The sequence below is a fragment of the Augochlora pura genome, chromosome 4 (assembly GCF_028453695.1).
Source record: "Augochlora pura isolate Apur16 chromosome 4, APUR_v2.2.1, whole genome shotgun sequence".
Taxonomy (NCBI): domain Eukaryota; kingdom Metazoa; phylum Arthropoda; class Insecta; order Hymenoptera; family Halictidae; genus Augochlora; species Augochlora pura.
Genome location: NC_135775.1, coordinates 6,791,212 through 6,815,362, shown reverse-complemented (window position 1 = coordinate 6,815,362; position 24,151 = coordinate 6,791,212). Strand labels below are relative to the sequence as shown.

General features: G+C 45.8%; 1 protein-coding gene across 5 annotated transcripts in view; it reads left to right on the top strand.

Moving 5' to 3' along the window:
* Positions 1-2,045: 2,045 nt before the first annotated feature.
* Obsc (Obscurin) overlaps positions 2,046-24,151 on the top strand; it is a 38,031-nt gene continuing 15,925 nt past the window's right edge. The window contains exons 1-13 of one of the 5 annotated variants that reach the window (XM_078178509.1): positions 2,046-7,871; positions 8,124-8,233; positions 10,161-10,319; positions 13,936-14,058; positions 14,179-14,349; positions 15,437-15,506; positions 15,869-15,964; positions 20,057-20,149; positions 22,092-22,256; positions 22,325-22,462; positions 22,528-22,963; positions 23,412-23,618; positions 23,850-23,888. In XM_078178509.1, coding sequence (XP_078034635.1) covers positions 3,276-7,871; positions 8,124-8,233; positions 10,161-10,319; positions 13,936-14,058; positions 14,179-14,349; positions 15,437-15,506; positions 15,869-15,964; positions 20,057-20,149; positions 22,092-22,256; positions 22,325-22,462; positions 22,528-22,963; positions 23,412-23,618; positions 23,850-23,888 — 6,403 coding nt within the window. In that variant the 5' untranslated portion in view covers positions 2,046-3,275. Of the gene's footprint in view, positions 7,872-8,123; positions 8,234-10,160; positions 10,320-13,935; positions 14,059-14,178; positions 14,350-15,424; positions 15,507-15,868; positions 15,965-20,056; positions 20,150-22,091; positions 22,257-22,324; positions 22,463-22,527; positions 22,964-23,411; positions 23,619-23,849; positions 23,889-24,151 lie in introns of all 5 variants that reach the window. The other 4 variants (XM_078178508.1, XM_078178512.1, XM_078178511.1 and 1 more) reach the window with 4 other exon arrangements.

Sequence of the window (24,151 nt, the reverse complement as noted above, 5' to 3'; positions counted from 1 at the left end):
CGCAATTATTCGAATTTCCCGCCTTTTTCCATATACACTCTTCCCGCTTCCTCGTTTCCGACGGTTTCCACGATTTTCGCGCGCGTCCGCCGCGGCTGATGCGCTGCCGCGATAATTTTAGAGGATCAAATCAGACGCGATATTTCATATCGCAGCGTAATCAGGTCGAGAATAGTTTCTCACGCGCGTACCGCCCGGAAAAGCGCGCCGCGATTTATATCAAATAATGACGCAACCGATCCTAAAGAAAGAAATCGGGCCTGCGGTGGGCGGTCGTGGCAACAATCGGCATGCTTTAAATAGCGGGGCATCAACATCGCCCTTTTCCATCCCTGTTTGTTAAATAGCGGCTGCACCATTGCGTTTTCGATATTTCTGTTTCCATTGACCGATCCACTGGACGTGCGATTTCGATAGGTACAGCTTTCGAAAGTAGAGTAGAACTTCGTACGAGAGGACAGTCTTAAGCAAACCGTTAAGATAAGATTGATTACCGGCAATTTGTTTATAACGTAAAACATCAACAAAACTTTTTGTCATTTCCAATTCTTTGACATTTCAAGATACGTAAAACGTTTCGTTGTTACATTTTATTTTATCGACGTTTACTGGAATAATAAATCTCGTTCTCCATGGCCATCTCGGTCGATAAAATTGATCGGTGTACAGTCTAGAATTTTTTCCATCGATCTAGAACAAACAATAAAACGGTACTTGTTTCGTAGTAGGACTACAGGCACTATGAGCTCATATTAAACATTTCATGAAGTATGATAATACAGAGATTTCGATGAAATTGTCAGTATGCATATAAGTTACTGAAATTTACAAAATACGTTTCTTTTTGTCATTCTTAGTAATAGTTAAATTTAAATAAGTATTCTAATCATTATATAGATACTAGTCTCTTCAACGTAAAAAACATTCGTCAGATCAGTTTAAAAAAATTATTAGGTTTTAAGAGGTGTTCGAATATTTATCAACAATGGTTGTGGAACAAACCAATCGTGACAGGATAACATCAAAAAATCGTCTTCCATTGTCCCTTGAAAACAAAAAACAAAATTACTTTAAACATGAAAATAAACGTGAAAATTACGATGTAACAAAATGAAAGTATTATTTGTTGCATCAGGATCTAAACGAAAGTTTGAGAAGACGCTCGTAGTTGAAAAAGAACTGACGCGCTCAAAATCCGCTAAAGTTAGACACCGCTCTCCAAGATTTTCCCAAGTGAAGAAATAGAAGATGAAAAAAGTTCGGGGATCTGGATGGGAATCGTGTAGCAGAGAATTCCCCTGGGGAATTCCCTCGATGACGCGGAAAGACTTGGTCCCTTGGGGCCTCGTCTACACCCTTAGCGCGCGCGTCCGCGCGCATCTCCCCGGAGCCGTCGTACTCCGTTCTAAAGATGTATTGGAGAACTGTAAGAAGGGTAGCTATTTCTGGTCGCGGGGAGCCGAGAGACTCGTCGCGCAAACGGCTCTTAGCCACTTCGTACATCGAGTAGTCTGGCGTTCGCCGCGTATCGCAATACGTACGCATTTCGGTGGGAACAGCGCGGGATGACACGCGTGCCGGCTCCGTATCTCCTCGCAGTGATACGCGGCTAGAAACGACATCGATCCGAGGGAGATAGATCCGTGCGTGGTCCGCGGTGACCGTCGAGCCCCGCTCGTCTCAAAATCCGTCAAGATTCCGGGAAAGCTTACCGCCGCCGAAGCTGGCGTTCTCGACGTTTCCACATTCGATTCTCGACCTCGCGAAAACCGTATCTGTGATTAATCGTATCCGATGGGTCCACAATTGATCTCAACGAATCCCAAGCCCGGGAACCACTAGAGGGTGAAAGTGGTTCGAACAGGTGACACACAGTATTTCCTCTGAGAGAGAGAGAGAGAGGGAGAAAGCTGATCTCCCTAATGCATCGTGTTCCGTGAAACGGCTTCGGTCTGACAACCGATATAGAGTGCAGTGCACCGGCGTGAAAATAGATGGTGGTTGGTGAAGATCGGTGAAAGTGACGAGGTGGAAACAGTTGCCACGTTGAATCGCCGGGAGAAGACGGATAGGGCTACGCCGCTGGTGGTTATCGTGAATTAGCGAGGACCGAGGACAGCGTGTCGTCCGCCGTGTATAATTCACGGCTGCTGGTGTCCGAGTCATCGGCAACATAAATATCATCGATCGCGGTCGGTACCACCGCGCGTCATAATACAACGGTGGTGGAGACCGACACCTGAAAAAACACTCGGGAGGAAAGCCGAGCTTCTCGCAGGCCGATAAATCGTGGAAAAAAACGGGGTCGGACAGGATGAGGGATGTCTGACACCGCGGCGAGCAAATATGTCAAGCTAACGTCTGTCGTCGCCTGACGCCCCGGGTTGCCAATCGGCGAGAACATCGAGGCGGCCAAGAATCTCGTACCTGGCGAAAAGAACCGATCGGTGGTTTGGTGCCGGCCAGCGAACGCGAAACGGTCGCCACGGAAAAAGAAGACTCTCTTTTCAACGACGAGGAAACCGGCGAATTGGCCGGCTACCAGGCGAAACGGAACGAACGAGGGCTCCCACGGAATCCTCGCAGGCATCCCGCACGTAAAAATAAACCGTGGCTGGTGTCGGGCCGGCGGGGGCCGATCGCGGGTTCGACGAAAACTTTTTAACGAGCAGCCGATGGAGACGGCTGAGGGAAAAGCCGCGGGGCGCGCTGGTCGCCCGTGACGAACGAATTAAAATTCCTGCCGGGGCTGTACGCGTCCCTCGGCGGACGGGTTCCTCGGGGGAAGCAGAAGCGATTTGGGTTACGAACGTGCCTGGTTGTCAGTGACGCACGGCCCCGTCCCGCGAAACGGTTCCTCTTTATTTCCAGCGAACCAAAGAAAAATTAAGAATAGCATGCAAAGGTGGTCCGGAGAGGCGTAAATGAGTCGCGGCGGCCTCAGTTCGCGGGCGGACGTGCGCGAAGCTGCGGGAAACCGTGGGACGAGAGACTGAGTCTGGGTCAGGCTCCACGTGGTGGACGAGTTATGGCGACAGAGGGACAATGCGAGCCGAGACGCGCGATGACGCAGCTGCACGCGTTTACTGACGTCGACGCAGACGCCAAGAGGAAGTCACGAGCCAGTGGTAGAGAACAGGGGTTCTTGCGAAGGGATGCCAAGCTTCTAGCAGCCGAGCGACGCTAATTTCACCGACGATCGATCAAATCGCGCAAATCTACGGACATATAAGACAGGGTTGGATCGATGAGAGCGTGAGCGAATTTTAGCGACAATGTCCTTCTGCAGGATAACCGGTCGGAGCAGAGGCCTGCCCAAGCCTAACTACTTCCCGTTGCTGCCGCCGATCAGCCCAGCGGACGCGAAACGCTTCTGTCGCATCACCGGCAAATCCTATGGACTGCCCACGCATCATTACATTCCAGTTCTGCTGGGCGTGCATAGCCACGACAAGTCAAAATGCAGGATCACGAACGCTTCGGGGCTGGGGCCGCACCACTACACTGCCGGGTTCGTTCTGGGCGAGAAGAAGAAACACGTGATTCTGAAGGATTATCGCTACGTGTTCCCGGTCCTAGAGGGCGAGGGCGAGCAACAAAGAGCGCTGCGGGACCTGTTGAACACGAAGCAACCGGCTCCCGAAGAAGAGATAGCCAAGTTCGTGTACACCGTTCAGGAGCGAAGATGCAGCCTGGTGTTCCCGTCGCGGCTCGAGGCAGCAGTCAGGGATGGGGACGTGAAGGACGTGATGCTGTCCAGGGACTGCGACACCGTCCTCTTCCGGTTGAAGCAAGGGAAGAACGTGTCGGTGGACTTCAAGAACTTGGAGAACTTCGAGAACCTTTACGATGGATTGGGTCCGAGAGAGGACGTGCTGAAAGAGAGAGAGAAGCAAGAAGCGGAAGCTAGAAAGCGTAAGCGGAAGAGGCAAGCTGGACTGAGCTACGCGAAAAAGATCTTCGAGGAGAAGGAGAAAGCTGCAGAGGAGGAGGAGCTGAAGAGAACGAAGCAACTTAGATTGAGAAGCGTGAAGGAGGAGACGAGGGAAGAGGAGGTTCAAACCTGGAAGAGCGTCGACCTGGAGCAGGCCAGGATCAGGGCATGCGAGCTGGTCTCTGTAACGGGATCCCTCAAAGAGGCAGCCAAGTCTCTTCCGCAAACTTTGGATTGGAACTCGTTCCAGGAGGTGGCCAAGACAACGTTGTCACCTGTCGTGGACAAACTGCCGACTCCCCTCAAGATAGACCCTCAAATCATCGAGCAGGGTGCCTCCTCCGCGTGCACCAGTCCTGTTTCGGAGCAGACCGGTGGATTCGAGGCGATATCGGTCGTGAAACCATTGACGCCGCTAAAAATAGAACCCGATCCTACTCTGCAGTCGGCCATACAAAACATGCCGGCCAGCGATCTCAAGGAAGTATTGAACGTCAACGTGAAGCTTCTGGAGGCCGGCGAGCAAGCGTTGGAGGAGCTGCCGAAGGTGGAAGAGATCCCCGAACTGGTGCGGAACATCGGCAGGGGTACGGAGACAACCGCGCACCGAATCAAAGGTCTGAAATTAGACATAAAGTCAGCGCAGAGATTTATCGCCGGCCAAACCGTGCAGACGCCAGTCGGCCCTATTTTCGTACCTGGCCAGACGCTGCAGACACCTCAGGGTCCTGCCTTCGTTCCCGGCCTGACCGTGAACACTCCTGACGGCCCTGTTCTGGTCCCAGGTCAAATACTGACCGTCCAAGAACAGGATGACAAGAGGACGCCAGTGTTCGTGGCGGGTCAGACCTTGCCCACCGAGGAGGGCCACAGGTTCCTGCAAGGTCAAACTTTGCACACCAACGACGGGGCCAGGTTCGTCCAAGGGCAGACCGTGCTCACCGAAGAGGGACCCAAGTTCGTCGCCGGTCAAGTGAAAGAGGACGGCACGTTCGTCCCGGGTCAGACGATCCTGACTCAGGACGGACCGCGCTTCATGCCGGGTCAGACGGTCACCGATCATCTTGGCGAGCAGGTGTTTGTCCCTGGACAAAACGTACAGGTTGGAGAATCATGGGAGTTCGTGCCCGGACAATGTATAGAGTCGCCCACTGGGGAGACGAAGTTCGTTCCTGGTCAGACGATGCCAACGCCTCAAGGGTCGCAATTCGTTCCCGGACAATACGTCACTCTCAACTCCGGCGAGGGTCGCTTCGTTCCCGGTCTCGTCAAGGACAACGGGGAGGGCGCGACTTTCGTGCCAGGTATGACTCTGGACACGCCGAAGGGTCAGAAGTTTGTCGAGGGTCAAGTATTGAGAACATCGGACGGCGAGAAATTTTTCCCAGGACAAACTCGGCTGACCGACGAAGGATTCGAGTTTGCGGCCGCGAAAAAGTTCGACGAGGTGATGTTCCACGATGCTGGACCCGTTGGCATACCAGTGGACCCGAAGACCGCGAACGTCTCTCTGCAGCAGAGCGAGATATTCGGGCACATGGTCCAGACGGAGCGGGGCGTGGAATTCTTCCCGGAAGATGCGAAGAAGCTTCCCGAAGGAAGGAGGATCGTGCCGGGACAGCTGGTTCGCGGAGGCAAGGATGGACCGAGGTTCGTGCCCGGCGTGATGACGGAGGACGGTTTCTTGCCGGGTCAGATCGTGATGACTGAGAAGGGCGAGCAGTTTGTACCTGGCCAGGTGATAGACACCAGCAGCGGGCCAAAGTTTGTGCCAGGACAGATGGTGGAGACTCGGACAGGGTCCAAGTTCGTTCCAGGACAGACAGTGGAAACTACGGACGGACCTCGCTTTGTGCCGGGTCAAATCGTCGAGACCAAGGTCGGTCCCACCTTCATCCCCGGCCAGGTGATCTCCACCGAAGACGAGGGGTCTAGATTCGTGCCTGGCCAAGTGGTAGACACTCCAGACGGTCCCCGATTCGTGCCAGGTCGCGTGGTGGAGTCCGGGGAGCTAGGAGTAACCTTTGTGCCTGGACAGATCGTTCAGACAGAAGAGGGTCCGCGATTCGTCGCCCCGGACCTGACCGACACGCCCGAGGGAGAAGTGGAGTTCTCTGTCCAAGGGTTCGAAGTCACTCCCGAGGAATTGAGGCTTCTGAGACCGCAGCATTTACACTACAATCCGCACGTGCAACATCAAGGAGAGACCAGCATCGACGCCAGAATGCTGAGACAATTGTCCGAAGCAGGATTATCAGTGGGACGGAAGGTTGCCACCGATTTGCCAGCCGTGGACGTTGACGTGGATCCGAAAGCTGTGGCTCTCGAGCACGCATTAGAGATGGCGGAGAAACTGGGATTGCATGGCTCGACTGCGGTTAAAATGGCACAAATCGTGTCCACTGTTGCTCAACTGGCGAAGAACATCGCGGTGCAGCAGGAACTAGACGAGAATTTCGCTTCCTCTAAGGTGTTCAAGAGTAACAAATCTTCTGCCGCGGTAAACAGCAACAAAAATGGTGAAGATCGACGAAACGGTGCCGAGGGCGACGAGTGGTTGCGAGACGCAATTAAAACGGCAATGTCTAGCGCTGTTCTCGCGATTACGACCGATTCTTTGGATATCAGCAACGAAGAGCAGCAAGACTTCGTCTACTCCTCCATCAGTGAAGCTTTCAACGTTCTCCTGCGGCAGAATAACACTAGCATCGAGGAATCCGTGGAGGAGATCCTACAGATACTCTTGGTCCCTCAAAATCGGAGCAATCTGTGCCAATCGGCTCTAATGGAGCTGATCGAAAACAAGAACAACAAGATAGACATACTGAAGTCTACCGTGGTTGGTCAGTCCTTGAAAGACGAAGTGGTGCTCGACAGATTATCGATGATTCTCGAGGAGGACCACGGAACGGACCTGGTCGGCCCTGCCTTCAGAACTGTCTCCAAGAACGATCCAGAACTGGTCTCCAAAGTCCTCCAGAAAGTGTCCGAAGAGGTGTCCACCATAGAAACGGAGAGAGAGGCGGCGGAAACTGTTCACAAGGCGATCGTGCACGCGGTTCGCGAGTCGAGCGAGATCAGAGTGCAAGAACTGCTGAACGACGAAGGAGAGAACGTCAGGGAGATGCTTCTTCAAGCAGTCGGACTGGCCAGAGCCCTGGGAATGGCCAATATCGCGAGCAGCCTCCTGGCAGTGATCAGCGACGAGAAATCGACGCAGGTATTAGCCAGCGACAGGGTGACGTTGGATGTCCTGAAAAGACTGACGGTGATGAGGAAGCTCGCAGAGGAGAGACCGCCGTTCATGAACGCCCTGACACAGCTGTGCAGCGATCCTGAATTGGCGAGAACCGACCCGAGGCTCAGAACTCTCGTTCGCGAGAGCGCCGCTTTGATGATCGTCCCTGAAGAAGCGCCATTGCAGTCCTCCGCAGACGTACCCAGCGTTCTGCTCAATTCCGACAACAGTCTGGCGATGGAGGAGTTCCTCTTGAGGAGAAGCCATCGATCGTCTTCTATTTTTATGATCCTGAAGCAGGGCATGCAGGCCGTGGTGCCAAGAGAAGCTTCCAGATCCGTGCTTACTGGTCAGGTGGCCTATACGGTTCTCGACGAGGATGGCATCAGCCATTTCGAACCTTTGCACGTGTTCTCCGCCCTGAGACTCAACCGTCCGACCGCTCATCGATTCTCAATGTACTGTTGTCCTGTGGCCAAAGAAGAAGACATGGACGTGGAGATGATGTCCACGTTCACGGGTACCACATCCATCGCCAGCAGCCTCGACGGTTCCGGGAACGGCACCTGTCAGAAACAAGAGAACAACGGCGTCGTACTGTCCAGGTCGGACAGGTCCCGCGGTTACTCCGCGAGCAGGGAGAACACGCCTAGCTTGAGAAGGTTGAGCAGCATCCAGCAAGACAATAGCTGTGAGCGGGTAATGTTCAGGGAGAGGGCTTTGATATATAAGGTGTCTCCGCTACTCTATATTTTATTAATGCTTTCGAAAGGTATCATTTTTGTTAGATCATCAGTCAAACTTACTTTATTATTAGATCCCCGAGTTTAAATAAAAAAAAGTCTAACACGTTGCGATAAAAATGCCCGTCGGGTTACCATATATTTGTTCGTCAAAATTTAAAACTGTCACGGTCGTCGTCCTACATCCTGTTCTTCTCCTCTGTTACAGAAATCCCTGGACAACTATATCGTCGTGAAGGATTACAAGAGCGACGCGGACAATTTCTCCGTAAATGTCGGCGATATCGTCGAGGCCCTCGAATACGCGGATCCAGCCAAGTAAGCTTTCCAGCCAGCTTCATAAAACGAAGGGAAAACAAATGATCGGCTCTTTTGTTTTGTTGGATCGTTGACTCCGCGTGTCGGGGCATTTGCGTGCGCCGTTAAAATTCTATTTCCGTGTGTGTGCAACGTGTGCGCGGCCGAAAATAATCCTCAGCCCCTATATAGTCTATGGCCAGAGGGAGACGGGCTCTGTTGCTAGCAATCCGTCACTTTCGGAAAACTCTTCTGCTTCACGAACACCTAATCAGCCTTCCCGTTTAACAGCTGCTGCTTTCATTAACCCTGTTCACTGTCACATTATCGTAACGCATTGCACTGAATGAAAAGATTCATTGAGCTTTACTTACTTACTTGCCATTTTATTCTTTGGACGTAGTCTTGTTTCCGGCAACTATTCAACGAGTGCCTCGTGATTGCTTCGTTCTTGATGTTAATTTGTCGGAAAAGCTTTTTTAAATGTTAATTAACATTAAACGTACCGAGCTGATCAAAAGAGCGGCTTTTACATTTTTTATTTGAAAGTTGACACTTATAGAAAACGATTCAAGGGAATAGTCTACTGTAAAGACGCATGTTTCACATTTTATTAGGGAATTTTTTGCAAAGAAACTATTACATTTTTTGCAAGTATATAATCTAAACAAATACAGTTCTTTCATCATTATAGAGAAATTATTTAAGATTTTTGTTGAAACATCGTGGATGTCATGAAAAATATTTGCAGCTTATAATTAACCCTTAGCACTTGGAAGATTTTCTGATAAATTGTGTTGATTTTCCTACGCAAAGTTGAATTAGAATAAAAATCATTATATTGCTGCTAAATTTTAGAGGAATTAATGAATAAAAGATTTTGTGTTTTATTTATGTATTTTATACGATTACGTTACCTCATGGAAAGAAAATAATAATTAAAAAAGATATGCCACCTTAATGTATCATATAATATAATGAGCTAACAAAAAGGATCTATAGCCAGCGACATTCGAGTGCTAAGGGTTAAAAGAATATTTATTCTGACATTTTAATATTTGGTAACTGCAGAGAATTATACTGTTGAATGATATTTATGCTTGCTGAAATCTGTTTGAAATCGTCGAGGCAAGGAAAAGCGGACCAATAAGTGATTCACAATTTCCAAAGGAAACAAACGCCAGAAATCAAATTCCTGTCAACTATTGTTCCCTACAATGTTGTTACAATATGCGATCACTCATTGGTGCACGATAGATCCGCACGTTTCTGACATGTCGCCAGAATATGCATGCTCGGAGCGAGGGGGGTGAGTTCGAGCCATTGCGCGTGGCAGGCCGGAGATCTGCGAGGAAAGATTCAAGCACGGCGTGTCCGCGTGTCAAACAGTGAGAGATCGGCCCCCCTTTGCTTATTTTCGCGACGATATTTTTACGCGAACGATGTTTCGCCAGCGTATCTCGGTCGCGTTTATAAAATACGTCGACAGCACTCGCGAGTGCTGTACCGTTGCGGCAGATGGAAAGTTTCGTCGGTGAAAAGCATCTCGGTTCATCGAACGGTTCTTCGGCAGGCAGTTTCGTCGCCGTCGCGTCGACGGAAATAAGACGATCGACGACACCTACGATGATCGAGGCTCGACGGACGCACGTTCAAGGGAACCCGCATAATGTCCGTACGAAGGACGCCTAACAGCTACGAATAGATTAGCATGTCCGCGAATATCGGCGATCGAGCCGAATAACAAATCACCAGGCCTGGTTTCGGAGCTGAGAGCGTTCACAGCAATGGCTGCGCGCGTTTAACCAACGGCTAAGCTTGCTGCGATTAACGGCGAATAATGTTTAGTCTGCATGAAGCCCGTCTAAAATCACCGTGAGGAACGCGACCGGGAACCATGAGGCCCCGCGATGGCTGCCTCTATTCTCGGTGTTTCGCCGTGTTGTAGGAAGATCAAGCTGGATCCGGATCTGGAGATCGGCGAGATAGGCGACGTGCTGGATAACTCGGCCGCTTGGCACAAACTATCGGTCAGACCGCGGCGGAAACACGCTGATCCTCGGTCTAAAGGCGTTTCAAGGTCGAGTTCGGAGGTCAGCCTTCAGAGGTATCGTATCTTTCACCGTTTAGCCGTGATAGCCGACAAGACGCACCTAACACCTGCTTTCGTACTAGCCGGAAGATTGTGTAGACTGCATTTAACGGTGAGCGCTAATTAGACTAGCTCGAAAGCTGTAGAAATAAGAGAGACATGCCGAGAGCAGGCTAATATACTTGTACCATACCTCTTCGATCATGAAATTATGTTAACCCATCGAGCACGATGTCTGTACTGCGTACGCAATCTCGCGTCGTTTCCAACGATCAATGTCTACTACGCACGGACTATCATGCGGCCACTTAAATTTGTCACATCACTTGTAGAATAATTTAACATTACGATGATCTATTTGAAATATTGATTGCTACATGGAAATGAAAAGATAGGAAATAGTGATATTAATAGTGATATTAATAGGCGATAACTTGTAGAAGCAGTAACCGAAAACCGAGAATTGTTCTTTACTACAATCGTCAAATGGACGGTGTTAAATTGAAAGATCAAATCCTTCATAGATATCGAAAGGAAACGTATACAGAAATGGTACGGAAAAATTATTTCATTTCCTGTTGAAAGCAGCGGTTTTAAACCGTGCAATGGTATATGTATAAAAGAAACAGCCAAGTTATAAAAATTGATTATTCACGATTCCGCGCAATGTTAGTAGCGACACGCAGTTAATACAGCTGTGATAGATAAAGCTAAAGCTCCAGGTGCGACGTAAATTATCGTCGGTCGCACGGTAAGAAATTATAGTAGTAGAAAGCTTCTGCCAATTTTTAATATGGACAAGTACACGTAAATCTACTAGAGTGAATACTCAAATTAAAACAAGAGCTCTAAAAATAAGGAGAAAGCTCTTAGGCGCAATCTCTATTGAAGACTAAAAGAGGTACCTTTGCCAGTCTCGAACATAGTGAATTTTCATCGTGAACGTAGAAGACCAATATCCGTTTGGAACAGAGAACTTTCTCGTTGATTATTCCCCTTGGATCTGGTTACATCAAGGAATAAAATCGAGCAAGATATCAGCGATCACGATCGCGGGGCACTCGAAAGTCTCACGGTCCAGAGCGTGCTCAAGAGAGCTTGAAGATCCAATCTCGACGATGATCATCATTCCGCATTGAACTCCGAAGACTCCGCCAAGGGCGCGTCATCGTTAAACCCCAAGGTTGGGCTCGTGGTTGAAATACTGCCTCACCAGGTGCTGGATGGGCAATATATTGCACTCGTTCGACCGTTCCCGAGTCGTAATCGCTTTCGAACTCGTTACCGTCCTGAAGAGACCGCGAGAATCTAACCAGGGCAGACATAGCGATGAAAAAGAGGTTGAACGTGTAAACGTTGGTTGAAGCGATCAAATGGTGTCGGGAGCCGGAGACGGAAAAGGTAAAATGCGCTATCGAACGACGAGGACTCGATGCGAGTACACTTTCACGTAGCCTGGCGCGACTATATCCGTGCAGGAAATATAGCAACGACAGGTGCTCCGGTCAAACAGTGGCCTGGGCATTACGTTGACGTCGGAGCCAATGAACTGGTCGTATTTCAACCCCCCCTGGACCCACGGAAACGCCTATTTACTCATTAATCATACTACTCGATTATACGAGAACGCATAATCCCCGTTGTTTATTCTCTCGCGCCGTTATTATCTATATTTAATAGCTCGCAGACCGGCGGCGATTTCTCTCTTCGAGGATAGAGTCCCTTTGATCAAACTATTACGAGAAGGAGATCGTTTGTTTCGCCGCGCTTTACCGGGAAAATCTGGTAATTTAACGTCGCGATCCGACTATAATTAGATTTCCGACTGGTCGACGTGATCGATCGAAACTTGCGCGTCACAAGCGTTACAATCCTGTTCGGATAAAACCGCGGCAGTCCCGTGTCTAATCGAGACGAACACCAGAGTGTCCTGTTCAATGGTGTCCGAGTATCGTTGTATTAATTATATTAATATCGATGATGTTTCGTATCTGTTCAATAATACCGGCAACGGTAATTCACGACGACGTTAATGAAGATGAAACGCTTATAAACGTCCCTACGGCAATAATATTCTGAGACACTTTGCGTGATTGGCCCGCTGCCAGAATAGTTGCAGAGTCGATAATATATAAATTATCGTTCGGTAAGGTGCTACAGGAGTTTCGCGGAATCGCGACAGCGTGATAATCGTCTCCCGAAAAATAAAACACGTTTCCGATCCGCAGTTAACGAAGACGCGACGACAGCGCTCGGAAGACATTTTGGAGAACGCGGCGTTTTCGCCATCGTCGTCTCGAAACGAAATGTCGCACGGCTAAATAAAATTCGGTTGCATAATTTAACGAGCTGCGTTTCGTTCTATTGGCTCGCCAAGGGTACCTCGATTCCAAGGAAGGCGAAATATCGGCCAGTTCTGAAAATAAGTTCGCGTGGCGGAGGGATCCACGCTGAAACATCGATTCGACGGTTTGGCAGCCTCGCCGTTCAATGGATCGCCAGTTATTTACTATTTGCTACGCGAACATGTTACATTCTGAAATTCTGTTGTGCGTTTTCTGGTGACGCGACGGACCACGTGTGAATTATAAATTTGTCAAGCAGAATGTATGGTTTAAGTAAATGTTCGGAGCCAACGTTCCGCTTCGTTTTGCGCAACGGAGGAGTTGCGCGTGGCGGAGTGTTACTCGTTCGCCGGAAGTAGCGCAGGATTAATTAGATGTAACCGTCGTCGCGGGGAGATTTTCCTTTCTTTCGTCAAATATGACGAAAGACAACTTAGACAGGCGGGTGGGTGGTCGACAGTTATATTTAAATTTAGTGACTAAGGCAACGGGCCTGCGTATTCTCGTATTCGTCGTTCATTCAACAGAACGCAAAATTTGTTGGCGATCCGTTCGGCCCATTAGGCCTTGAATTTGTCAGTACCATGTAAAGTGGGCCAGTGGATATTACTGGCGCAGGATCTGAACATGTTCGTATTAAATTTACGTTCGCGGTTAATCGTACGTTGAATATGAAACCTGGCGCACTCGTCGCTGAAGCGGTTTCATTATTAAAATGTCTGGGATCGCTGTACCTCAGATTTATTAGTAATCTTTCGTTGATAGCATTAGTTGATTATTATTATAGAGTTGGGAAACGTAATATACAGACTGCGCATCTTTGTTGCAAAATAGAAATTCGCTGCAACAATTGCGTCAACCAAAAGTCAAACAGAAAATTCTTTCTGTCAGTAATTTTAATAAGCTGCGAATAATATATCATTATTAGATTGCGGATGTTTATGGGGAATAAAAATGATTGGTTTGCTAAGCTCCTATGTAAGAGCTTAGTAACATCTATTTCCTCTTATAGTAAACTTAATGAACGTAATGTAATTGATTGAAAGCTGTCACTGTTTCGAATTTCGTCTATTCACGTTTATCATAAATGCATACAATCCGTAGTCTAATCATTATCCTTAAAATGTATTAATCTTCTTACCATCTTATATGTAGAATCCACAGTCTACGAAAATTTGTTTAAACATTTCCTTAACGTTACAAGTAAAAAGATATTAATTTTGTATGACCGTGAAATTGAATTAGGTTATAAAAGAACATTTTGTCTCATTGCTACTTTTTCACAGAGTCTACGTCCGTAGAGCAGACTCGAAGGAAGGATGGCTGCCCATGTCGATTTTAATGCAAACTGCCCTAAGCGAGGACTCAGCGGCTGGACACCGACCCGAGGACTCGCATTATCGAAGGGAGTGAGTATGGGAAAGAGCCATTTTGGTTACTTTAGAACTGTGATTTTGGCGATACCGTGTTAGCGTAGTTTTTACAATTAGAAGATGTTACTAGAGATAATGATGATCGTTTTTTCGTAGGGCGGTGGTAAAAGAACTGGTCGAGACCGAAGAGGAGTTTGGCAGGGACCTACAGCTGGTCGTTGAACGTTACTTGAAGCCGCTCGACAATCCGGAAGTTCCGCGGATCGTGCGCGACAACAAAGACATCATCTTCACAAATCTGAAGCAGATCGCTGATTTCCACAATACGTACGTATAATGAACGCGTTGGCAAGGGAAACGAAGTTCACTGCGACACATTGAACCAGACATTCATTACAGACAGAACAGATTCTATTTATTATTCTATGATTCACATGACAAAGTATTCCTATCTATTTTATTTCTTGGAAAAACTACGAGAAACGCTTTCCAAATCTATTATTTACGCGATGCTCGAAATATGTGTCTTATTTTATCCTAAAAGTTATTTATTGTAGCTTATTCAGGGTCTATATCGAAGAGTCACGAGGCTCTCTGGGAAATGAAATAATTAAATTTCGGAGCTTAGTTTTTCTAGGCGTAGAAAATGAATGTCTATTTTCAATCGTAGTTCAAATAAAGAAAAGACACGAACCGTTTCAATGAAATAAAATTATACGAGAGTCGAGGTAAAGCAAGCGTCACGGTACACGATACACGCAGCACACATTCGCCAACGTACGTTCTCTCTTTCTTTAGATCATAAAATGGCGTAAGTCCGATAACGAAGCATAGTTTGTGTGAGCGTGTGTTTCGTGATGGTTGAAGTAATCCGGTAGTCGAACTAAAACTGTTGGTTCCTAGAAAGTTTGGAGCACCTCCCTCGTAGTATGTGCGAGCACGCTTTCATTGACCTTACAAATTTATTTGTCCAACGAAAACGACGGTGTTAAATAACCAAGCAGACAAGACAGTTCTGAAACTCTTATTTTCCGTACGGTTGCCGAAAAATATTTCGCATCGTGTTTAACCGTGTCGTTGCTCGTTGGAGAGTAGTAGTCAGTTTTCATCCCCCTTTGCTCCACCGAAGATTGTAGAACAAGTTTTTCTCCAAAGATTTGTATCTCGTAGCCGTGGCGATCGAATAATGTTACTGTGACTTACACTCGACGAAACCCACTGTTATTTAATCAGCACACTTAGTATCCTAATGGTGCACCAAACTGTGAAGATTAACAACGCCGACTCTGTCAATGTTGCAATTGCTCCCCTATATGTCGCACTGAAAAGAAGAAGGAAGCGGATCCAGGCTCGTAGGCATGATGTGTGATATAGCGTGGAAATTAATTCGAACCTTACTTAGATCGTTCGGCAGGGTGTTGATCGAAGGCGTCAAGTACTATGCGGATCAGCCACGCATGCTGGGCAAGACTTTCCTGCGATTGGTAAGCCTTTGCACACTTCTTCAAAATAAATAAGAAAATCCCTGTCTTTGGGAACTTTCTAACAACTTTGAACAAAGAAAAAAATTTATTATAATTTAAATTAGAGATTTTTGCATTGTATTGCTAATCGGCAAATAGTCACAGAAATTTCAACATTACAAAATTATTCAAAACGCGAAGCCTGAGAAAAATCTGTTTCTCAAATTGCTAAGTTAAAAATTTATTTGCTGAAGCTTCCGAATAATTTCATTTTCAAATATTCACGAAGTATTCGGGTGTAATTGAGCATAAATTCAATTTTAGAATCGGACTTTTACTGCACAAAAAAAATTAATATTTAAGTAGAACATTTCTTTATTCAGGAAAGGGACTTCGACAAGCACGTGGCCTACTGCAGGGACGAGCCAGCTGCGCAGGAATTCCTACAAGCGAACAACGCTGCACGAGAATATTTTGAGGTCAGTCCCTTGAATCATCTAAAACTAAAAAATAAAAGCAATGTTTCCGATCAAGCAGCAAAATTAGAAGTGTTCAAAACCGAATGTTCCTAACACTCGATAGTTGGTAAGAAAGATCTCTGTCCACCATCTTGTTATTTCCGCGTTTGATCACCGGTGGCTGTAGCACTTTGGCGTCGTTTCTTTTCGAATTTAAACAAAGATCCTCGTCCAATAATCACAGGCCGACATTCTACTATACGCTTTCATGTTTTATAAACATTTTTAAAAGTAATCAAATGCCCCGATATCTCAAAATTATTAATCAAATCTTAGCTTCCGGTTCTTGCAGTTAAGAGAATTTTTAATTAATTACGACACGGCAGGAAAACCGTAGAACGGTGGAAGATGTTCCGGGCTATTCCATGGTAGCCGGTCTTGTCCATGTGAATCGAAGGAAATCTCGTGATTACGTAACAAGCGGGGGTAAAAGCGGGCGTCTGTCCAGCCCCCGAAATAGCTCGGTTTATTCTCGACGCGCGGAACATCTTTCGCTCCTCTTGCTGATGCACGACAATGCTGATGCCCCGCAAAGAAAAGGAAGAAAGCGCCACGTTATCGGCCGGTGACGTCGCGCCGCTGTCATTACGCGATGACAGCGTAATCCTCGCACCGATGATGGAGAACACTGTTCACCGGTGCATGCTATATACGGTCCGCAGAGCGTCACTAAACCGACGTCGATATCTATTGGTGCGAACATCTCGAAAGAGGCCAAAGAATCACTATAAACAATGAAAGAACCAATACAAAATTTCTCTCGCTGAAACGTTTAAATAAATTGCACACTCTCGTGCTATAAACAATCGCGTTTCGTAATTTAATTTTGATGCATATTCTGGAAAAATAGTGTACAGAATTTCGTATATTTATGTTTCATATTATTTCAAATATCGTGTATGTATTTCAGATCTTTCGAAAGATACAGAAAGCAGCGAGCGTTAGGAACAAACTTGCACAATCGCGATGATCGCTTATTTTCTCAAGAGCAGATGCGGAATCCCAGCGGCACGGTTAAATTATTGATACATCCGATTTATGCATTCTCCCTAAAATCGTAGTTTATATAACCAGATACGTGTGGATTCTGGGAAATAATTAACGCTAAACCTGGACAATAAACCAAGTTAAAACGCCCAGTTCCTAAAGTTATTGAAATTACAAAGATTCTTTCGTAGAAATAAATGAATATTATAAATAAATACTAGATAAATAAAATCTCGACATTCTGGAAAAGTGAACACATTATTTATTTTTAGGGCTCGATAGGATTAGTGTGAAATCGAAAGTAATTATGAACGTGCCCCGCTCGAAACATTGTTCCAATTAGATACCGCGCAGTAGTAGTTACTCATCATTATAATTATAATACACGAGAATCGTGGGTGGCCAAGAGTTATACTGCACAGTGTTTCGTTACATTGTTCGCTTTTTTTCCAACGCGATCCGCGCTGTTATTTCTGGAGACTTGACTCAAGTTCGACGAGATTTTCATACGATTCCCGGGACCGTTTTAATGATACGGCATTAAAATTAGATCGGTCGAATCGTGTCCGGTTTCAAGCTCGGTTGCACTAAGTGCATCGGGACACTCGTAGATTCGATGTGTTTACGAGCCGCGTTTCCGTTTGTCTCGGTGTTTTAATTGGAATCGATTTAGGGTTATTTCGGTAGCCACCATTGGAATTGTCAACGACATGGAAAAGGCGTCTCTGTGGTCCGTTGATGGTGTTCCGCCATCGATGGGATGATTCGTCTGGATCTCGTTAGCCATTAATCTGTTCGAATATTCGATTACACGAGGCCGTGGGCGAAGTGCCGAGAGAACAAGCCTGATCCTTCAACGTCTGAGTGCAATAAATTAGAACCTGTTGTTCAACACTGAGCAAAAACTGCGTTAAACGCGAAGAAGCTACATGCAAGCGAACCGATGCTTCCAATGGCTTCGAATACATTTATAAAATTAAAAACTTGGAACACGCCGTATATTGTGGTATAACTTTTACTGCATTCAAATGTCTATCCGTCATGTTGTAAAAGTCATAGGATATGGAACAAACATTAGACAGAACCAAACAGAATTCTTTCTTAATATATTTTACAAATCATATAACTCAAAAAATGGGGGATAAAAATTATACTAAATAGCACAAACGGGACTTCTTTTTATGAAAATAAAATAAAAGTTCCACTGATTTTGTCCAATGTACATCTTTCTTTGATGTATATTGATTTCCAAATTTTTTGTTACTACCAGATTGTCTATATCGACAAACGTTTGCAAGTATCAAGGTTCTATCGTAATATCAGCAGTTATAGTGGGGAAAGCTCCGTTTCCGGCTCGATACCGGGTGACTCCTAAAATTTGGAGAAGCCGAGAGAAGACGGGGTCTCAAGTAAAAGGTGCTAGCAATCCGGAGACGGTCCGCGTTGTTTTTGTGCGTGGTCAGTCCGCGAGTTCGTCCGGCGTCTAAGTATAGCCGTGGCCGTATTGGTCTCCTGGCGGATGATTTTCGGTAACCACCGACTGCGGAGGAAGAGAATCGACAGAGGAGCAGGGACCTGGTCCAGTCTGCGACCAGCCACGGTATCTTCATCGAACCAACGACTCGAAACACGAACAACGGTTGTTTACCTCCCTTGACCTCCGCTAAGGTGTGCGTCCGCCCTTCCGGTTCGTCGGCACGTCTTCCGTTCTCCGCGTTCCACGATCACTTCTCTTCGTTCTATCTTCCTGGAATCCTCGTGGAATCTACTTCTTCGAACCAAGAAGATTTATCATCGGTCTGTTTCCTTCTCAGAATATTTGGTGCGAATCGAATGCTCAGTGAAAACGATTGAAATAGTTCGACTAATTATAAGATATTCAAATTTTTCATCGACTTGTCTCTGTCTTGGAAATATAATATTCGGTGTCGATCGAGTACCCAGTGAAAACGACTGAAATAGTTCTACTTTGGTAAGATCCTGTCTGACTTGGGATATCTGGAAATTGGTTGACCATTGGCTTCCCTCCATCTTGGAAATATAATATTTGGTGCCGTTAAAACGTTGAGTGAAAATAGTTGAAATAATATGCACTCCAGTAAGTTTGGTGTTCATTGAAATATTTAGTGGAAATAGTTCGTCTCCTGGTAGGCTTGCTTGGTTAATCTGAAAATTGATTGACCCTTGGCTTCGTTCCACCTAGAAAAATATCATATTTGGTGTCACTGAAATATTTAATGAGATTCGAAACCTTTTAATAATTTAATTTGGAACATCTGAATATTTGGTTTCAGATTTTTCTAACGTCTTGAATAAAAAGATTCGAAGTGTCCGATGAAAATAATATCGTTCTTTCTAGAATGCTGAAAAATAAACTGTGACGATTGCTAGACGTCTGCGAGATCTTTGAAGCAGCTTTGGAAACTCTCGAGAAATGCCGAGGATTTTGCTCGACCAACGAGCTTTGCAATTTATTGTAACTAGCTGTACGTCGCGTCGTAAAACGCCTAGTCGAACTCTGCTGATTTACTGTTCGTCTGATTGTGAATAGTTGCGTGGAAAATCCAGTCTCATCCAAAAATACGCGAGTCTTCATCTTGGTGTCGAATTACAGTGACGGGCACCACGTGGACGGACAGTGCGATTTAATTCCAATCTCTATGCAACAGATATTGTGGGCGCGTCTTCCTTTTCTGGACCAAACTTGACGCATTCGTGGACGAAGGGCGCTCAATCTCGATCAATCGTTTTTAATCAATCGCAATTTCGTGAACGCAAATATAGGCTAGTTAAAAATTGTACGCGCATCGCAGACTATGGTCTTTCAAAACGATTCGCCATCGAGTAATTGAAAAGGAACTCGCAAAAGTTTCGAAAAAATATATAACGAAAACTTCTAATAGAGTTAGAAACGATCTGTGATTTATCGAAACGAATCGCGACGAAAAGCAAATTTTACGTAACGCCGGATCATTCAAGCTTGTCCGCAAGAATGTAAATCAACGTAGACTCGATTAATCAGTTAATTAGCGAGAACGGTCATTAATCTGAGATTCTTGTTCGCAGGAGCTGAGCCAGACTCTCCGTGACGACAAAAGTCTATCGGAACACTTGAAGCTTCCGATACAACGCATAAACGACTACCAGCTCCTACTTAAGGTAACGCTCGCCGATGAACTCGTGACTTATCCCCTTGTTTATCGTGCTCCTTGCTCCCGTTCCGAAAAGAATCCATTTCAAAATACATTTCAAGGGTGTTTTGACAGAAATACAGCGTGCCGAGTGTATCACTTGAAAGCATTCCAGCAGTTGTGCATAAATTACACGCGCGGCTAATCGTCATATAACGTCGTCGTCTGAAATTCGATAGGTCTCGCTACGTCGCGTTTCATCGAGTTTTACACCATCCCCAATTACCACCAAAGCCACCATTCACCCGTTCTCTTTCTCCCTCGAGAAACTTTGTAATATTTTCGTATTCATGGAATATTTATTAGATTCGCATGCTGCCCGCGTGCGAATGACGCAAGTTGAGTTGCAAAGCCAGAAATCTCGGAATTTACGGACCTGATTCACGTTTTGCGATAAAATATAGATCCCGTAGGATCTGTATCATTGACCCGTACATTATCAAGGTCTTTATCCCAAGATAAATGCTATCAAAATAACTACGTAATGAAATCAGAGAATCGTGTCCCGCGAAAATATTAACCGCCTGTAACATTTATGCATCGAGGATGCAAATCTTGAAAATGGTTTTCAAGCCTTCAAGGCCATCCGAGTTGTTAGTCCGACATTGAACCAGTCGCTAATAGCGTTTCGTTCGTTCTCCATTCGATGAACGAAAAGAATCTGACCTATTCGAATTTTTACGAACACAAAACTGGCGTTTCGCAGCTACTCTGTGGTTAATCTCGATGTAACTTTAAAGAGAACCGATCTGACGGCAGCCAGACACGATGACCTGTAAAACCCCGCATGTGACCTATATCCGTGCCGAAATTTCAATCTGTCGGATGAAAATAGCACGGCGCTAAAATACTTCCCGGTTCGCCTTGAAAACGTATACCGACGGATTAATTGTTGCGTCGAACTTTATTTCCTCGCGGAGGGCACTCTCGTCGGCCCGCAGCGAGTCGTCAACACTGCCACCGTATTCTTCAGAAAGCGTGGAAATATTTCATTCATAATACTCAAAGTTCGAAGGAACTTCGAACATCGTTCGCTCGCCTGATTTACAACGATCGCCGTTGATCTGATTTTGTTGCGTGCAAATTTCTGGCTTAGCGTGTTGTTCACTTTAATTCTGGGCCCGTTGCCCAAAAAGAATTACGAGCACGAGATGCGCTGGACAGGAGACACCGCGAGACACGAAAATAAATTACGACAGATGACCAGACAGACAGACTTGAATGACTTTTCGATTATCGCACAGAGAATTCCCAAGGAATTGAATCTAGATGGTATTTCGACGCTTGTAATTAATTTCGAAGAGGAATTTCTAACGGAGATTCAACGATTTTCACCGCGAAGACAATATTACAACATATTTTTGGAACTCGGCGAGATTCTCGTGGAAAGAAACTCTACCGGCGAATTGATCGGATGGCAGTGAAGATACAGAAATCGTTTCTATACAGCGCCAAGAATATTCGATTCGAATGACGTCGGATCATCCGGAATTCGTTCACCTCGACACAGTCCTCCGGTTCCCATGGTCCGCAGGGGGTGGATATAGATCAAGGAAAGCCACAAAGTTCGACGATGTATAGCTGTAATATCGCGACAGAGCGTTCCACGTCGGTGTGGGGCGGAGTGGGCGTCGTACGGATTTAGCAAGCTAAAAACGGGTCGTCTTCGCGACGGCGTTATCCTTTCGCTCGTTCCTCATCTATCGTGGAAAAACGTTATCTATTCGGACGACGGAAGATCTATAGCGAGATCGATGCCAGAAGCTGGTCTCTGCGATCTCCTTTTTCAGACAACTTACTCGGAAATCGAAATTAATGGGGCCCGCCCAAACATTTCGGAGCATAAAACTGTCTAGAACACCTGACGCCGTCCTTTCGTCATATTTCTTGTAACCGGACGTTAATTGCAGGAGCTGGTGAAGTATTCGACCCGACTAGGCGAAAACTGCGACGACCTCCAAAAGGCTTTGGAGTTGATGCTAGGTATCCCCCATAGGGCAACGGATAACAAGTTCATAAGTAATATCGAAGGATACAAAGGGAACATCCATAAACTTGGAAGACTACTCACACACGTTGGTTATTTTAAGTTTATTTCGATTAAAGCGATTTCGAATGCTGTACACGATGCTTCGTTCGACAGGAATGGTATACGGTGATTGACAAGGACGGGAAGAGCAAGGAAAGGTACCTGTTTCTTTTCAAAGCTCGCATACTCGTCTGCAAAGTCAGACGAATATCGGAAGACAGATCCGTTTTCGTCTTGAAAGACATTATACGAGTAAGTGTATTTTAGAAACCAAGTGAACCAATTGTTCTAGCTCTCATTTCGACATTGATTTCCAGTTACCAGAAGTAGAGCTGAAGGACCACCCAGAAGACATAAGATCCTTCGAGCTCCACAGTCCAGCAAATCCCGTTTATCCTATCACTTTGGTGGCGCACAAAGATCCTGTGAAGTCTTGCTGGCTGAAGGAGATCAGACAGTACGCGAGCGATGTGGTAGCGCTTGCCGAGCACGCTGCGGACGATCTACAATTGACAGAAGTACCGGAGCCGAAGGAAGAAGTCAAAGATAATCCGGGACCAAAGAAGGAAGGTAACCCAGGACCAAAGAAAGAAGGGAATCCGGGACCTGAGGAGAAGGCCGTGGAGAAAAGGGCCAATCCAGGCAATCCCGAGGATCCAGACTCGAAGAAGGCTAAAGTCGAAGAAGAAACCGCAGACATGTCTCGCAGATACTCATCCAGTCGATACAGCAGCTCCTCCAAAGTTGTGGAAGGTAGATAATGAAATTTGGACTTTTCGCGTGCCAGTAGACTGAAATGTTTCGACTTATTGTTACCCCTTTGCGGATGAGAATTTTTCAAAGTGCTAAGAGTACTTTCATCAGAAAACTAGATTAGGGTAGCGAAGCAGATAGCTGTGCTTTTGATTTGTTTTTCGGGAATAATTATCGGATACATTCTTTTAATCTATTTATAAATCAAAAATTCAATGTGCTTTTTATTAAAAAATAAGCAAAATAATAGAATACAGCAATTTGGTATATCTTATTTGATAAATCTAAAGTTAATTATATCCCATAATAAATCGAATGATCGGCTGCAAGGAATAAGATACACTCTCCACTTGCAATGATTAATTATCAGGATCAAGAGATCGCTAGAACGCTATAAACTTTCTCAAAGTTACAGAGGGTGTAATATTAATGTTATACGTTTCTGCAGAGTATTCTGCAGTGTCCAGCAGCCGCAATGGCGTCTCTGCGACAACGGTGGAGTCATCGAGCAGCGCAATGAGAATGGAAAGTAGTTCGAGCTATCAAGCTGGAAATGTCTCGTCGCTCGAGTCCAAAACGACCATGGCGAGAGTCACCGATGCCGCAACAACAAAACCTGTGTTCGTCAAAACGATCGAAGGCTCCAGTATTGAACGTAAGCGATCGAGCAATTCCTAATTTCCAACACACGGTATAAAATCAGTGTTCGACAAAACATTTAATCTCGGATCAATCGTCAGAGGTTTAATATTGGAATCTCCAGGATAGCTGCTGCATCCTTTAACTTTGCAACGTTCGAATGTTAACTTTAAGAATATTGAGGAAATTGTTAAAAAGAGCAGGAGGATCGGAGCACGTGACATAAGAGGCATTTTTACTGTTCTAGCGATACCAGAAAGTAACGTGGAATTGATAAACGCCGTAGGTAAAGTGACACGCAATTTGCCTACTATTCTGAATCATCCACTGTACTGCGCACTTTTCTCTCTCAGTCTTCTATCGTACTGTATCATTGATATTATTTTCTATGTTCTCCTGTTTATCTTCTAGCCAGCTGAGTAAAACGCTTCTACACGTTCCACTAGGCGGTTGGTTGAGCTTCATTTGCTAATCCTAGATGTTGTCGATCTATCACATTCACACTGCACATATGTACTCGCAAGACAAAATGTTTCAATCATTCTGCAC